This window comes from Salmo salar, chromosome 09, assembly GCF_965601325.2.
Source record: "Salmo salar chromosome 09, fSalSal1, whole genome shotgun sequence".
NCBI classification, from domain to species: Eukaryota; Metazoa; Chordata; class Actinopteri; order Salmoniformes; family Salmonidae; genus Salmo; species Salmo salar.
Genome location: NC_138299.1, coordinates 50,752,576 through 50,767,706, shown reverse-complemented (window position 1 = coordinate 50,767,706; position 15,131 = coordinate 50,752,576). Strand labels below are relative to the sequence as shown.

General features: G+C 48.3%; 1 protein-coding gene across 2 annotated transcripts in view; it reads left to right on the top strand.

The window, feature by feature from the left end:
* Positions 1-15,131, top strand: part of LOC106611425 (papilin) — a 207,484-nt gene that overhangs the window by 23,218 nt on the left and 169,135 nt on the right. For both annotated transcript variants that reach the window (XM_045723758.2, XM_045723759.2), the window contains exons 4-11: positions 3,744-3,804; positions 5,198-5,300; positions 6,084-6,214; positions 7,630-7,753; positions 7,883-7,963; positions 8,986-9,158; positions 12,300-12,423; positions 13,041-13,167. In XM_045723758.2, the coding sequence (XP_045579714.1) occupies positions 3,744-3,804; positions 5,198-5,300; positions 6,084-6,214; positions 7,630-7,753; positions 7,883-7,963; positions 8,986-9,158; positions 12,300-12,423; positions 13,041-13,167 (924 nt within the window). The remainder of the gene's footprint in view (positions 1-3,743; positions 3,805-5,197; positions 5,301-6,083; positions 6,215-7,629; positions 7,754-7,882; positions 7,964-8,985; positions 9,159-12,299; positions 12,424-13,040; positions 13,168-15,131) is intronic.

The following is a 15,131-nucleotide window of genomic DNA, read 5'->3' as shown; positions in this document are numbered from 1 at the left end:
TACCTGCCTTCCCCCAGCTGGTGCACCCAGCCCAGCCTCCGTGCTACCTGCCTTCACCCTAGCTGGTGCACCCAGCCTCCGTGCTACCTGCCTTCCCCCAGTTGGTGCACCCAGCCCAGCCTCCATGCTACCTGCCTCCCCCCAGCTGGTGCACCCAGCCCAGCCTCCGTGCTACCTGCCTTCTCCCAGCTGGTGCACCCAGCCTCCATGCTACCTGCCTCCCTCCAGCTGGTGCACCCAGCCTCCATGCTACCTGCCTTCCCCCAGTTGGTGCACCCAGCCCAGCCTCCGTGCTACCTGCCTTCCCCCAGCTGGTGCATTGCTACTTCCTGAGGCTACTGTCCACCTGGTCTGTTGTGTTGTGTCTCGTCAGGAACATTAGTCAGCCTGTCCAGTACCTGTACCTATCTTCAATTGTTAGACCACATCACTCTGTTGACTTGACCTCCTCCTGCACCCTATTACAGGAAGTGTTAATGTTCCCTTCACAGGTACCAGTTACCATGTTGCCAACAGTTACCGTGTTGTTCAAACATAAAGGGAGGAGGAGGTGGAGGAGGAGGATAGTCTGAGCCTGGGTGAAGTGAATAACACTTAGGATACGTCCCAAATGGCTCCCTATTCCCTGTTTAGTGCCCTACTGTTGACCAATGCCCATAGAGCTCTACTGTTGACCAGGGATCATAGGGCTCTACTGTTGACCAGGGCCCATAGAGCTCTACTGTTGACCAGGGCCCATAGAGCTCTACTGTTGACCAGGGCTCATAGAGCTCTACTGTTGACCAGGGTTCATAGAGCTCTACTGTTGACCAGGGCCCATAGAGCTCTACTGTTGACCAAGGATCATAGAGCTCTACTGTTGACCAGGGCCCATAGAGCTCTACTGTTGACCAGGGCCCATAGAGCTCTACTGTTGACCAGGGCCCATAGAGCTCTACGGTTGACCAGGAATCATAGAGCTCTACTGTTGACCAGGGCCCATAGAGCTCTACTGTTGACCAGGGCCCATAGAGCTCTACTGTTGACCAGGGCCCATAGAGCTCTACTGTTGACCAGGGCCCATAGGGCTCTACTGTTGACCAGGGCCCATAGAGCTCTACTGTTGACCAGGGCCCATAGAGCTCTACTGTTGACCAGCCTTACCCTCCCTCAGCTTCAAGATTGAACTCGTCATGGAGGTATAACACTAGCCTAGTTGTTAGAGCGTTGGGCCAGTAACCGAAAGGTTGCTGGATCGAATCTCCGAGCTGACAAGGTAAAAATCTGTCGTTCTGCCCCTGAACAAGGCAGTTAACCCACTGTTCCCCGGGCGCCGAAGATGTGGATGTCGATAATGGCAGCCCCCGCACCTCTCTGATTCAGAGGGGTTGGGTTAAATGCGGAAGACATATTTCAGTCGAAGGCATTCAGTTGTACAACTGACTAGGTATCCCCCTTTTCTCTCCCCTCTCGTACGCGTTCCAGCTTCAGGCTCTTACTCGTGGAATCATAAAGATGGGACATGTCTGGTATTTAGTCTCAGGCATAACAAGCCTGGCTAAACACCTTGTTATTGATAGAATACAAGTCTGGAGGGAAAGCTCTTACCATCACCACCCTCTGAATACCAGCTCTTACCAATACCACCCTCTGAATACCAGCTCTTACCAACACCACCCTCTGAATACCAGCTCTTACAAACACCAACCTCTGAATACCAGCTCTTACCAACACCACCCTCTGAATACCAGCTCGTACCAACACCACCCTCTGAATACCAGCTCTTACCAACACCACCCTCTGAATACCAGCTCTTACCAACACCACCCTCTGAATACCAGCTCTTACCAACACCACCCTCTGAATACCAGCTCTTACCAACACCACCCTCTGAATACCAGCTCTTACCAACACCACCCTCTGAATACCAACTCGTACCAACACCACCCTCTGAATACCAGCTCGTACCAACACCACCCACTGAATACCAGCTCTTACCAACACCACCCTCTGAATACCAACTCGTACCAACACCACCCTCTGAATACCAGCTCGTACCAACACCACCCACTGAATACCAGCTCTTACCAACACCACCCTCTGAATACCAACTCGTACCAACACCACCCTCTGAATACCAGCTCTTACCAACACCAACCTCTGAATACCAGCTCTTACCAACACCATCCTCTGAATACCAGCTCTTACCAACACCAACCTCTGAATACCAGCTCGTACCAACACCAACTTGTGTGGGCTCCAGGGAATTTCCCCTTGGTGCAGATCAAGGATTAGCTTCCCTTCCCCCTATCCCCCTATGTCATCCAGTGATTTTTGAACTTTTTCCTCAAGTATAAATACAGTCAAGTACACACAATAAAGGGTAAACAAATATGTTTTTAACATCACATTAGACAACTGCACAGTTCAAGGACATTGGACATTCAAGGAGATTGGACATTCAAGGAGATTGGACATTCAAGGAGTTTGGACATTCAAGGAGATTGGACATTCAAGGAGATTGGACATTCAAGGAGATTGGACATTCAAGGAGATTGGACATTCAATGAGTTTGGACATTCAAGGAGATTGGTCTGATGGTCAAGATGTGATGTCATCACATTGCTTGCGGGAACCATAAAGGAGCCCCTCCCCCAACCCCATTGTGCCATGTCATGTTATACACCTGGTCCACCTATTGACATGTGCCTTTTGTTAAGTAAATCAAGTGATAAATGAGGTGAAAAGGAATGCATTTGTATTCATTTCTATGAATGTGTAGGGTCCCCTCATATAATTACAGACCAATACCCAACTACCCACTTAATTAGTTAGGTCGGTTCAGAGGCGTTAAGAGGGTTGGATTTTTGGTGGGGGGTCGTGCGTATAAACTACATCTTATGTTTCTGTGTAATAATTATTGTTAAAACTTAAATACAAATATATTAATAAAAAATATAAAAAGGTGAAAATGAGACTGGAGGAGGACTTAAACCATGAGTGGAAAAAACTGACTCGGGATCAGCGTGGGAGGGGCAACTTCACCCTACACCTCCTGTACATCAGTGGAGGCTGGTGGGAGGCGCTATAGGAGGACAGGCTTGTTGTAATGGCTGGAACGGAATCAACAGTACGGAGTCAAACGTTGTAGTTTCCATACAGTTCCATTTGTTCCATTCCAACGAGCCCGTCCTCCTATAGCTCCTCCCACCAGCCTCCTCTGCTGTACATACTGCAGGAAACCAAAGCTCTTGTAGGGACTGTGTACCAAATGGCACCCTATTCCCTATATAGGCCACTACTTTTGACCAGGACCCATAGAGCTGTGGTTGAAAGTAGTGCGCTACGTAGGGAATAGGGTGTCATTTTGTTTGTCAACACCTCACTGCCTCATGGTTGTCTGCCTGCAGCCTGCCTGTGTACTGATGTATGTGAAAGGTCAGCCTTAATGACTACATTATCTTCATTATGTCATTATCTCTCCTCTGAGCCCGGTTGGAGAGTGACATTGCCCCCTAAATGCTGATCCTGGGTCAGTACCTAGGGGAAAGTTCAGCCTTGGAGCTCTGAGCCCACTGAATGTAGCCTGGTCCCAGATCTGTTTATGCTGTCTTGCCAACTTCCAGGATGTTGTCATGCCGAACATGTATTGGCAAGACAGAACAGATCTGGGACCAGATTACTCATGAATTAGCTCTAGTCTTTATCCTTTCTTTAAACCATGAATAACCTCTTGATGTCTCTCCTTTTAATCCGTTGTACAGGACCGACGGAGGGAATAACTGTGTGGGACCAGACAAGTCCTACAGCTCCTGTAATATCCAGGTAAACAACATGCTAGGGTTGCAAAAATTCCCCAAATCCCCCAAAAACTTTATCTCACAGACTATTCATCTTGGTGTAACTCTCTCACAGCTACCAGAGCATTTGGATCTTTCCACGAAATTATTGCCTTTTTCATCCCTTTTGATATAAAATATCAAAATTTTATAGTAGAAATTTATAGTAGAAATTGTCTACAAATATTGAAGTGTAAAAGCAATTTATATTTAATGTATTATTTAATATAAACCAGGTGGAGAATTCAATAAATCATTTTTTTTAAATGAATAAAGACTTGCTGAAGTGCAAAATTCTGCATTTTGACTCGTCCTTCTGTCAAGCCTGTGTAACTGTGTAACTCGTCAACCCAGTTACGGTCAACCCAGTTACGGTCAACCCTGTTACGGTCAACCCTGTTACGGTCAACCCTGTTATGGTCATCCCTGTTACGGTCAACCCTGTTTGTTACGGTCAACCCTGTTTCGGTCATCCCTGTTTCGGTCAACCTTGTTACGGTCAACCCTGTTACGGTCAACCCTGTTTGTTACGGTCAACCCTGTTACGGTCATCCCTGTTACGGTCAACCCTGTTACGTCCAACCCTGTTACGGTCAACCCTGTTACGGTCAACCCTGTTAAACCCTGTTACGGTCAACCCTGTTATGGGCCATCCCTGTTACGGTCATCCCTGTTAAACCCTGTTACGGTCAACCCTGTCACAGTCAACCCTGTTACGGTCATCCCTGTTAAACCCTGTTACGGTCAACCCTGTTACGGTCATCCCTGTAACGGTCAACCCTGTTACGGTCAACCCTGTTACAGTCATCCCTGTTACGGTCATCCCTGTTAAACCCTGTAACAGTCAACCCTGTTACGGTCAACCCTGTTACGGTCATCCCTGTTAAACCCTGTTACGGTCAACCCTGTTACGGTCAACCCTGTTACGGTCAACCCTGTTACCGTCATCCCTGTTACGGTCATCCCTGTTAAACCCTGTTACGGTCAACCCTGTTACGGTCATCCCTGTTACGGTCAACCCTGTTATGGTCATCCCTGTTACGGTCAACCCTGTTACGGTCAACCCTGTTATTTTATTTGGCACTAATTAGTTACTTACTATTGAACTTTTTTTGTTTAACCTCTTGAGATGGGAAAACTAAAAAAAAAAATTTTACATTAAGTTGAACATTAGGTGACCAGGTTACATTTCTCCAAAGGCACCAAATTGGCGGTATCGACTCAGTTGTTAATCTTTGGGAATAAACCATTTATTTTATGTTCAGTTCATATCACTGACAGGAAAGAACCAACACTCTCTATCAGCCTATGCCCTGACCCCTAATTATCCCTTGACTCCTAACCCCTGACCCCATTACCTGTCCTTGTGTATCACCCAGGACTGCCCAGAGGGATCTAGGGACTTCAGAGAAGAGCAGTGTTCTCAGTTTGATGGATCTGACTTCCAGGGAAAACACTACAAATGGCTTCCATACTATGGAGGTGAGTCAGAAGGGCCTAAGGGCCCGGGGCTTTATACAGGTTTGGTAAAGACTGTATAAGGTTTGGTAAAGACTGTATAAGGTTTGGTAAAGACTGTATACGGTTTGGTGAAGACTGTATACGGTTTGGTGAAGACTGTATAAGGTTTGGTAAAGACTGTACACGGTTTGGTAAAGACTATACGGATTGGTGAAGACTGTATAAGGTTTGGTAAAGACTCTATAAGGTTTGGTAAAGACTGTATAAGGTTTGGTGAAGACTGTATAAGGTTTGGTGAAGACTATACGGTTTGGTAAAGACTGTATACGGTTTGTAATGACTGTATAAGGTTTGGTAAAGACTGTATAAGGTTTGGTAAAGACTGTATACGGTTTGGTAAAGACTGTATACGGTTTGGTGAAGACTATATAATGTTTGGTAAAGACAATATAATGTTTGGTAAAGACTATATAATGTTTGGTAAAGACTAATAATTATAATACAGCGAACTGAACAGCAATGTTTAGCAGACCACTGGAATATACCACTGTGGTCCCGTGTGGCTCAGTTGGTAGAGCATGGTGTTTGCAACGCCAGGGTTGTGGGTTCGATTCCCACGGGGGACCAGTACGGAGAAAAAAATGTATGAAATGTATGCATTCACTACTGTACGTCGCTCTGGATAAGAGCGTCTGCTAAATGACTAAAATGTAAAATGTATATATTACTGGTAAAGTTATGCAAATTCCAGATGATGACAGATGTGGAAGGGTGAACTAAAGGTGTGTTTGTGTGTCCCATCAGCTGACAACCTGTGTGAGTTGAACTGTATGCCCAGAGGAGAGAACTTCTTCTATCGCCACAGGGCAGCTGTGGCCGACGGCACGCCCTGCCACCCTGGGAGGAAAGATGTCTGTGTAGATGGAGTCTGTAAGGTAGGTGTGTGTGTGTGAGAGGTAGCATTCAACTTTAGGCTGAATAACAGAAGAGGCGTTGTGATTATTAAGGGGGTGTTGGATGGAATTTATCAACAGTTTCACTCTGACCTCAACATGTTTCACTCTGACCCCAACATGTTTCACTCTGACCCCAACATGTTTCACTTTGACCTCAACATGTTTCACTCTGACCTCAACATGTTTCACTCCATTTATCAGTTTCACTCTGACCTCAACATGTTTCACTCTGACCTCAACATGTTTCACTCCATTTATCAGTTTCACTCTGACCTCATCATGTTTCACTCTGACCTCAACATGTTTCACTCTGACCTCAACATGTTTCACTCTGACCTCAACATGTTTCACTCTGACCTCAACATGTTTCACTCTGACCTCATCATGTTTCACTCTGACCTCAACATGTTTCACTCTGACTTCAGTTTCCCTATAACTTCAGTTTCCCTATTACTTATAACTTTAGTTTCCCTATAACTTAAACCTGTATTGAGTTGTGACAGCCTTCTACTCTTCCTGAATCCCACTGATGGGATCTTCATAGCTACTCAAACACCTTCCCAGACCTAGTATCTCTCTCTCCTTCCAGTCCTAGTATCTCTCTCTCCTTCCAGACCTAGTATCTCTCTCTCCTTCCACACCTAGTATCTCTCTCTCCTTCCAGACCTAGTATCTCTCTCTCCTTCCACACCTAGTATCTCTCTTTCCTTCCAGTCCTAGTATCTCTCTCTCCTTCCAGACCTAGTATCTCTCTCTCCTTCCAGTACTAGTATCTCTCTCTCCTTCCAGTCCTAGTATCTCTCTCTCCTTCCAGTCCTAGTATCTCTCTCTCCTTCCAGACCTAGTATCTCTCTTTCCTTCCAGGGTGTGGCCTGCGTGCTGCTGGCTGGGTTTCTTTCTCTATCCCTCCAACCCAGGACTCTCCAACCCTGTTGCTGGAGAGATAACCTCCTGTAGGTTTTCTCTCCAACCCCAGCTTATCAACCAGCTAATTGTTAGAATCCGGTGTGTTAGATTAGGGTTGGAGCTAAAACCTACAGGAGGTTAGCTCTCCAGGAACAGGGTTGGAGTTAAAACCTACAGGAGGTTATCTCTCCAGGAACAGGGTTGTAGTTAAAACCTACAGGAGGTTATCTCTCCAGGAACAGGGTTGGAGTTAAAACCTACAGGAGGTTAGCTCTCCAGGAACAGGGTTGGAGTTAAAACCTACAGGAGGTTAGCTCTCCAGGAACAGGGTTGGAGAGCTCTGGTGTAAACCTACAGGAGGTTAGCTCTCCAGGAACAGGGTCGGAGAGCCCTGGTGTAAACCTACAGGAGGGTAGCTCTCCAGGAACAGGGTCGGAGAGGCCTGCTCTAACCCATGTCCCTCTCTCCCTCCCTATCCCCCCCTGTAGCGTCTGGGCTGTGACAACATGCTGGAATCCCTCCAGCAGGATGACCCCTGTCTGCAGTGTGGGGGCAACGGACAGTCCTGCTACCCCGTCAGGAGCACCTTCAACATGAACAACCTGCCCAAAGGTACAGTTCTCTTACCTCTTCACCCCAGGATCCATGGATCGAGCTCCCGTTACAGCCCACTCTCTCCTGTTCTCCTCCCTCCCAGACTATAACCAGCTGTTCTATCTCTCCTGTTCTCCTCCCTCCCAGGGTATAACCAGATGTTTATCATCCCTGTGGGAGCCACCTCCATCCACATCAGAGAGACTGTTGCCACTCGTAATTACCTGGGTGAGTCCCTAACTGCCCGGGTGAGTCCCTAACTGCCCGGGTGAGTCCCTAACTGCCCGGGTGAGTCCCTTACTGCCCGGGTGAGTCTTTAACTACCTAAGTGAGTCTTTAACTACCTTAGTGAGTCTTTAACTACCTTAGTGAGTCTTTAACTACCTTAGTGAGTCTTTAACTACCTTAGTGAGTCTTTAACTACCTAAGTGAGTCTTTAACTACCTGGATAACCGGATGACAGGACATGAGATGGCAATAGGACAGTTGTACCAGAAAAGCTGTGTTCTATGGTGGTGTAATGATCTGTGACTCTGAACTCTAGTCCTTCTGTCTCTGAGGATCTATGACTCTGAAATCTAGTCCTTCTGTCTCTGAGGATCTGTGACTCTGAAATCTAGTCCTTCTGTCTCTGATGATCTGTGACTCTGAAATCTAGTCCTTCTGTCTCTGATGATCTGTGACTCTGAAATCTAGTCCTTCTGTCTCTGATGATCTGTGACTCTGAAATCTAGTCCTTCTGTCTCTGATGATCTGTGACTCTGAAATCTAGTCCTTCTGTCTCTGATGATCTGTGACTCTGAAATCTAGTCCTTCTGTCTCTGAGGATCTGTGACTCTGAACTCTGACTCTACTGTGTGTGTGTGTGTGTCTTATATCTGTCTCTGTCTGTGTCTCTGTCTGTCTGTGTCTCTATCTGTGTCTCTGTCTGTCTGTGTCTCTGTCTGTCTGTGTCTCTGTCTCTCTGTCTCTGCCTGTCTCTTTCTCTGCCTGTCTCTGTCTCTGCCTGTCTCTGTCTGTCTCTGCCTGTCTCTGCCTGTCTCTGTCTGTGTCTGCCTGTCTCTGTCTCTGCCTGTCTCTGTCTCTGCCTGTCTCTACCCGTCTCTGTCTGTCTGTCTCTGCGTGTCTCTACCCGTCTCTGTCTGTGTCTGCCTGTCTGTGTCTGCCTGTCTCTGTCTCTGCCTGTCTCTACCCGTCTCTGTCTGTGTCTGCCTGTCTTTGTCTCTGTCTGTCTGTGTCTGTTTCACCAGCCATTAAGAACCTGCGTGGCGAGTACTACCTGAACGGCCACTGGGTGATTGAGTTCTCCAGGGCCGCTCCAGTAGCTGGCACCATGCTATACTACCAGAGAGGGGCTGAGGGAGAGATGACTCCTGAGACCATCATCGGTCGTGGACCCACCACCGAGCCACTGGTCATAGAGGTCAGAGGAATCAGTTGATCCTTTAGGTCCTTTAGTCAGTTGATCCTATAGGTCCTTTAGTCAGTTGATCCTTTAGTCAGTTGGTCCTTTAGTCAGTTGATCCTTTAGGTCCTTTAGTCAGTTGATCCTTTAGGTCCTTTAGACAGTTGATCCTTTAGGTCCTTTAGACAGTTGATCCTTTAGGTCCTTTAGTCAGTTGATCCTTTAGGTCCTTTAGACAGTTGATCCTTTAGGTCCTTTAGTCAGTTGATCCTTTAGGTCCTTTAGTCAGTTGATCCTTTAGGTCCTTTAGACAGTTGATCCTTTAGGTCCTTTAGTCAGTTGATCCTTTAGGTCCTTTAGTCAGTTGATCCTTTAGGTCCTTTAGACAGTTGATCCTTTAGGTCCTTTAGTCAGTTGATCCTTTAGGTCCTTGGGTGGGGTGGGATTAGGTTCGGGGGAGGTTGTAACTTCATTTTGTATGTATGTTTTCTGACAATTATTATGAAAAAATAAATATCACAAAAAAAAGAGGTCAGAGTCACACAACTACCTCCTCAGCTGTTATAGACCTGAAACATTGGGGTTTATGTCATGTGTTTTAAAGTACCTTTTCATTTGACATTTTAGTCATATACGGGCAGTTTCCCGGAACGCAGATCTCCATAAAAGAATGCTTTAATCTAGGACAAGACTTAATCTGTGTTTGGGAAACTGCCCCTTAGTTCTTGAGCAGACGCACTTAGCCAGAGGGAATCAAAACTAGGGCATTCAGTTAAAGTAAGTAAAACAATTCCAGACCATCACCATCATTGCAAGTAAAACCTTCATAATAGCCTCTAAATTACTGCCAAATCAGTGGCAGTAAGAGTCATCTTTCATCAAACAGACCCCCAAAGATGTAATCTGGTCCCAGGTCTGTTGTAGTCTGGTCTGTTGTAGTCTGGTCTGTTGTAGTCTGGTCCCAGGTCTGTTGTAGTCTGGTCCCAGGTCTGTTGTAGTCTGGTCTGTTGTAGTCTGGTCCCAGGTCTGTTGTAGTCTGGTCCCAGGTCTGTTGTAGTCTGATCCCAGGTCTGTTGTAGTCTGGTCCCAGGTCTGTTGTAGTCTGGTCCCAGGTCTGTTGTAGTCTGGTCCCAGGTCTGTTGTCGTCTGGTCCCAGGTCTGTTGTAGTCTGGTCCCAGGTCTGATGTAGTCTGATCCCAGGTCTGTTGTAGTCTGGTCCCAGGTCTGTTGTAGTCTGGTCCCAGGTCTGTTGTAGTCTGGTCCCAGGTCTGTTGTAGTCTGATTCCAGGTCTGTTGTAGTCTGGTCCCAGGTCTGTTGTAGTCTGGTCCCAGGTCTGTTGTAGTCTGATTCCAGGTCTGTTGTAGTCTGGTCCCAGGTCTGTTGTAGTCTGGTCCCAGTCTGGTCCCAAGTCTGTTGTAGTCTGATTCCAGGTGTGTTGTAGTCTGATTCCAGGTGTGTTGTGGTCTGGTCCCAGGTGTGTTGTGGTCTGGTCCCAGGTGTGTTGTGGTCTGGTCCCAGGTCTGTTGTAGTCTGGTCCCAGTCTGGTCCCAGGTCTGTTGTAGTCTGGTCCCAGGTCTGTTGTAGTCTGATTCCAGGTCTGTTGTAGTCTGATTCCAGGTCTGTTGTGGTCTGGTCCCAGGTCTGTTGTGGTCTGGTCCCAGGTCTGTTGTAGTCTGATCCCAGGTCTGTTGTGGTCTGTTGTAGTCTGATCCCAGGTCTGTTGTAGTCTGATCCCAGGTCTGTTGTGGTCTGTTGTAGTCTGATCCCAGGTCTGTTGTAGTCTGATCCCAGGTCTGTTGTAGTCTGGTCCCAGGTCTGTTGTAGTCTGGTCCCAGTCTGGTCCCAAGTCTGTTGTAGTCTGATTCCAGGTGTGTTGTAGTCTGATTCCAGGTGTGTTGTGGTCTGGTCCCAGGTGTGTTGTGGTCTGGTCCCAGGTGTGTTGTGGTCTGGTCCCAGGTCTGTTGTAGTCTGGTCCCAGGTCTGTTGTAGTCTGGTCCCAGGTCTGTTGTAGTCTGGTCCCAGGTCTGTTGTAGTCTGATTCCAGGTCTGTTGTAGTCTGATTCCAGGTCTGTTGTGGTCTGGTCCCAGGTCTGTTGTGGTCTGGTCCCAGGTCTGTTGTAGTCTGATCCCAGGTCTGTTGTGGTCTGTTGTAGTCTGATCCCAGGTCTGTTGTGGTCTGTTGTAGTCTGATCCCAGGTCTGTTGTAGTCTGATCCCAGGTCTGTTGTGGTCTGTTGTAGTCTGATCCCAGGTCTGTTGTAGTCTGATCCCAGGTCTGTTGTAGTCTGGTCCCAGGTCTGTTGTAGTCTGGTCCCAGTCTGGTCCCAAGTCTGTTGTAGTCTGATTCCAGGTGTGTTGTAGTCTGATTCCAGGTGTGTTGTGGTCTGGTCCCAGGTGTGTTGTGGTCTGGTCCCAGGTGTGTTGTGGTCTGGTCCCAGGTGTGTTGTGGTCTGATTCCAGGTCTGTTGTAGTCTGGTCCCAGGTCTGTTGTAGTCTGGTCCCAGGTCTGTTGTAGTCTGGTCCCAGGTCTGTTGTAGTCTGATTCCAGGTCTGTTGTGGTCTGGTCCCAGGTCTGTTGTGGTCTGGTCCCAGGTCTGTTGTAGTCTGATCCCAGGTCTGTTGTGGTCTGGTCCCAGGTCTGTTGTGGTCTGGTCCCAGGTCTGTTGTAGTCTGATCCCAGGTCTGTTGTGGTCTGTTGTAGTCTGATCCCAGGTCTGTTGTAGTCTGATCCCAGGTCTGTTGTAGTCTGGTCCCAGGTCTGTTGTGGTCTGATCCCTGGTCTGTTGTGCTGTCTTGCTAACTCCTACGGTCATCAAAAATATCCAGAGGATGGCCTTCTGATAATAACTGTAATCTTTCATCAAACATACCAGTGTTGAAAAAGACCCAAGATATCCTCTGATGACCTGTCTGTCTGTCTGTCTGTCTGTCTGTCTGTCTGTCTGTCTGTCTGTCTGTCTGTCTGTCTGTCTGTCTGTCTGTCTGTCTGTCTGTCTGTCTGTCTGTCTGTCTGTCTGTCTGTCTGTCTGTCTGTCTGTCTGTCTGTCTGTCTGTCTGTCTGTCTGTCTGTCTGTCTGTCTCTGTACTCGGTTAAATGAAATAAAGGCAGAGGTTTTGATCTATTTCTGTCTCTCCCCCCCCCCCCCCCCCCCCCTTCAGTTGATCATCCAGGAGCATAACCAGGGAGTAGATTACGAGTACTACCTCCCTAACGGTCGCTCCAGAGAGGGGTATTACTGGAGCTTCGGCTCCTGGTCTAGCTGCAGCAGAGAGTGTGGATCAGGTACGTGTCCTTCTGGGGTTGCAATATTTTGGTTACTTTCCCCAACTTCCTAGATTTTTTCTGAAATTACATTTGAAACAATCCCGGAATCAGGAGGGAATAAGCAGGAAATTCCGGAATCTTCCAAGCAGGATTTTGGGGAAATGTATTGAAATGTTGCAACCCTAGTCCCTTTTTACTTGAATCTAATGGCACTTTACTTTAATCTAATGTCACTTTACTTTAATATAATGTCACTCTACTTTAATCTAATACCTTACTTTAATCTGTCACTTTACTTTAATCTAATACCTTACTTTAATCTGTCACTTTACTTTAATCTAATGTCACTTTACTTTAATCTGTCACCTTACTTTAATCTAATGTCACTTTACTTTAATCTAATGTCACTTTACTTTAATCTTATACCTTACTTTAATCTGTCACTTTACTTTAATCTGTCACTTTACTTTAATCTAATACCTTACTTTAATCTAATGTCACCTTACTTTAATCTAATGTCACTGGAGTCTTTTTGCTTACATGATGTTTCTGACCTATCTTGACTTGGTCCTTCTTCTTCTTCTTCCTCCTCCTTGACTTTCCTCCTTCTGTTCCCCTTTTCCTTCCTCCACCAGGCTACCAGTCCCGTCTGGTGTTCTGTGCCATCGATAACGAGGCCTACCCAGACTACCTGTGCACCGCCCTGCCACGCCCCCTCACAAACCGCACCTGCAACCCTCAGACGTGCCCTCAGACCCGTCGGTGAGTCAGCCGGGCACTAGTGGGGGCTACGTATCATAATAACTCCTTTTGGGAAATCAACAAGAGACTTTTCAAGTAAATGGTGTTAGTTATTTACAGTCAGTGCATCAAAAGCTGCAAAACTTTGTACATAGTTAATAAATGTGTGTGTGATTACGGGATAAGCTAGCCCAGAGCCAGTCTTAGCCTGGGGCTAAGGACAATGCGGTGTGAAAAGGCTTTTGGAGGAGTACAATGATACCTCTTTATGACTGATCTGGGTTCAGTAGTGTGTGAGTCCATGCGGGAGCTGTCTGGCTGGCCTCCTAGCTGTCTGGCTGGCCTCCTAGCTGTCTGGCTGGCCTCCTAGCTGTCTGGCTGGCCTCCTAGCTGTCTGGCTGGCCTCCTAGCTGTCTGGCTGGACTCCTATCTGTCTGGCTGGCCTCCTAGCTGTGTCCTAGCTGTCTGGCTGGGCTCCTAGCTGTCTGGCTGGCCTCCTAGCTGTGTCCTAGCTGTCTGGCTGGGCTCCTAGCTGTCTGGCTGGACTCCTAGCTGTCTCCTAGCTGTCTGGCTGGGCTCCTAGCTGTCTGGCTGGACTCCTAGCTGTCTGGCTGGCCTCCTAGCTGTCTGGCTGGGCTCCTAGCTGTCTGGCTGGACTCCTAGCTGTCTGGCTGGACTCCTAGCTGTCTGGCTGGGCTCCTAGCTGTCTGGCTGGACTCCTAGCTGTCTCCTAGCTGTCTGGCTGGGCTCCTAGCTGTCTGGCTGGACTCCTAGCTGTCTGGCTGGACTCCTAGCTGTCTCATAGCTGTCTGGCTGGGCTCCTAGCTGTCTGGCTGGACTCCTAGCTGTCTGGCTGGACTCCTAGCTGTCTCCTAGCTGTCTGGCTGGGCTCCTAGCTGTCTGGCTGGACTCCTAGCTGTCTGGCTGGACTCCTAGCTGTCTGGCTGGACTCCTAGCTGTCTGGCTGGGCTCCTAGCTGTCTCCTAGCTGTCTGGCTGGGCTCCTAGGTGTCTGGCTGGACTCCTAGCTGTCTGGCTGGACTCCTAGCTGTCTGGCTGGACTCCTAGCTGTCTCCTAGCTGTCTGGCTGGGCTCCTAGCTGTCTGGCTGGACTCCTAGCTGTCTCCTAGCTGTCTGGCTGGGCTCCTAGGTGTCTGGCTGGACTCCTAGCTGTCTGGCTGGACTCCTAGCTGTCTCCTAGCTGTCTAGCTGGACTCCTAGCTGTCTGGCTGGACTCCTAGCTGTCTAGCTGGACTCCTAGCTGTTTGGCTGGACTCCTAGCTGTCTCCTAGCTGTCTGGCTGGACTCCTAGCTGTCTGGCTGGACTCCTAGCTGTCTCCTAGCTGTCTGGCTGGACTCCTAGCTGTCTGGCTGGGTTCCTAGCTGTCTGGCTGGACTCCTAGCTGTCTGGCTGGGCTCCTAGCTGTCTAGCTGGACTCCTAGCTGTCTGGCTGGGCTCCTAGCTGTCTGGCTGAGCTCCTAGCTGTCTGGCTGGACTCCTAGCTCTCCTAGCTGTCTGGCTGGACTCCTAGCTGTCTGGCTGGTCTCCTAGCTGTCTGGCTGGACTTCTAGCTGTCTGGCTGGACTCCTAGCTGTCTCCTAGCTGTCTGGCTGGACTCCTAGCTGTCTGGTTGGACTCCTAGCTGTCTCCTAGCTGTCTGGCTAGACTCCTAGCTGACTGGCTGGACTCCTAGCTGTCTGGCTGGACTCCTAGCTGTCTCCTAGCTGTCTGGCTGGACTCCTAGCTGTCTGGCTGGACTCCTAGCTGTCTCCTATCTGTCTGGCTGGTCTCCTAGCTGTCTGGCTGGATTCCTAGCTGTCTCCTAGCTGTCTGGCTGGACTCCTAGCTGTCTGGTTGGACTCCTAGCTGTCTGGGGTGTATTCACTAGAAACTAAATTGAAGCAAACAGAAGCAAACGTAACGAAACAGGGCGGGACCTACCTGAATTTGTCCAAAATAAACTCTTGTTTTTGTTGAAAATATTT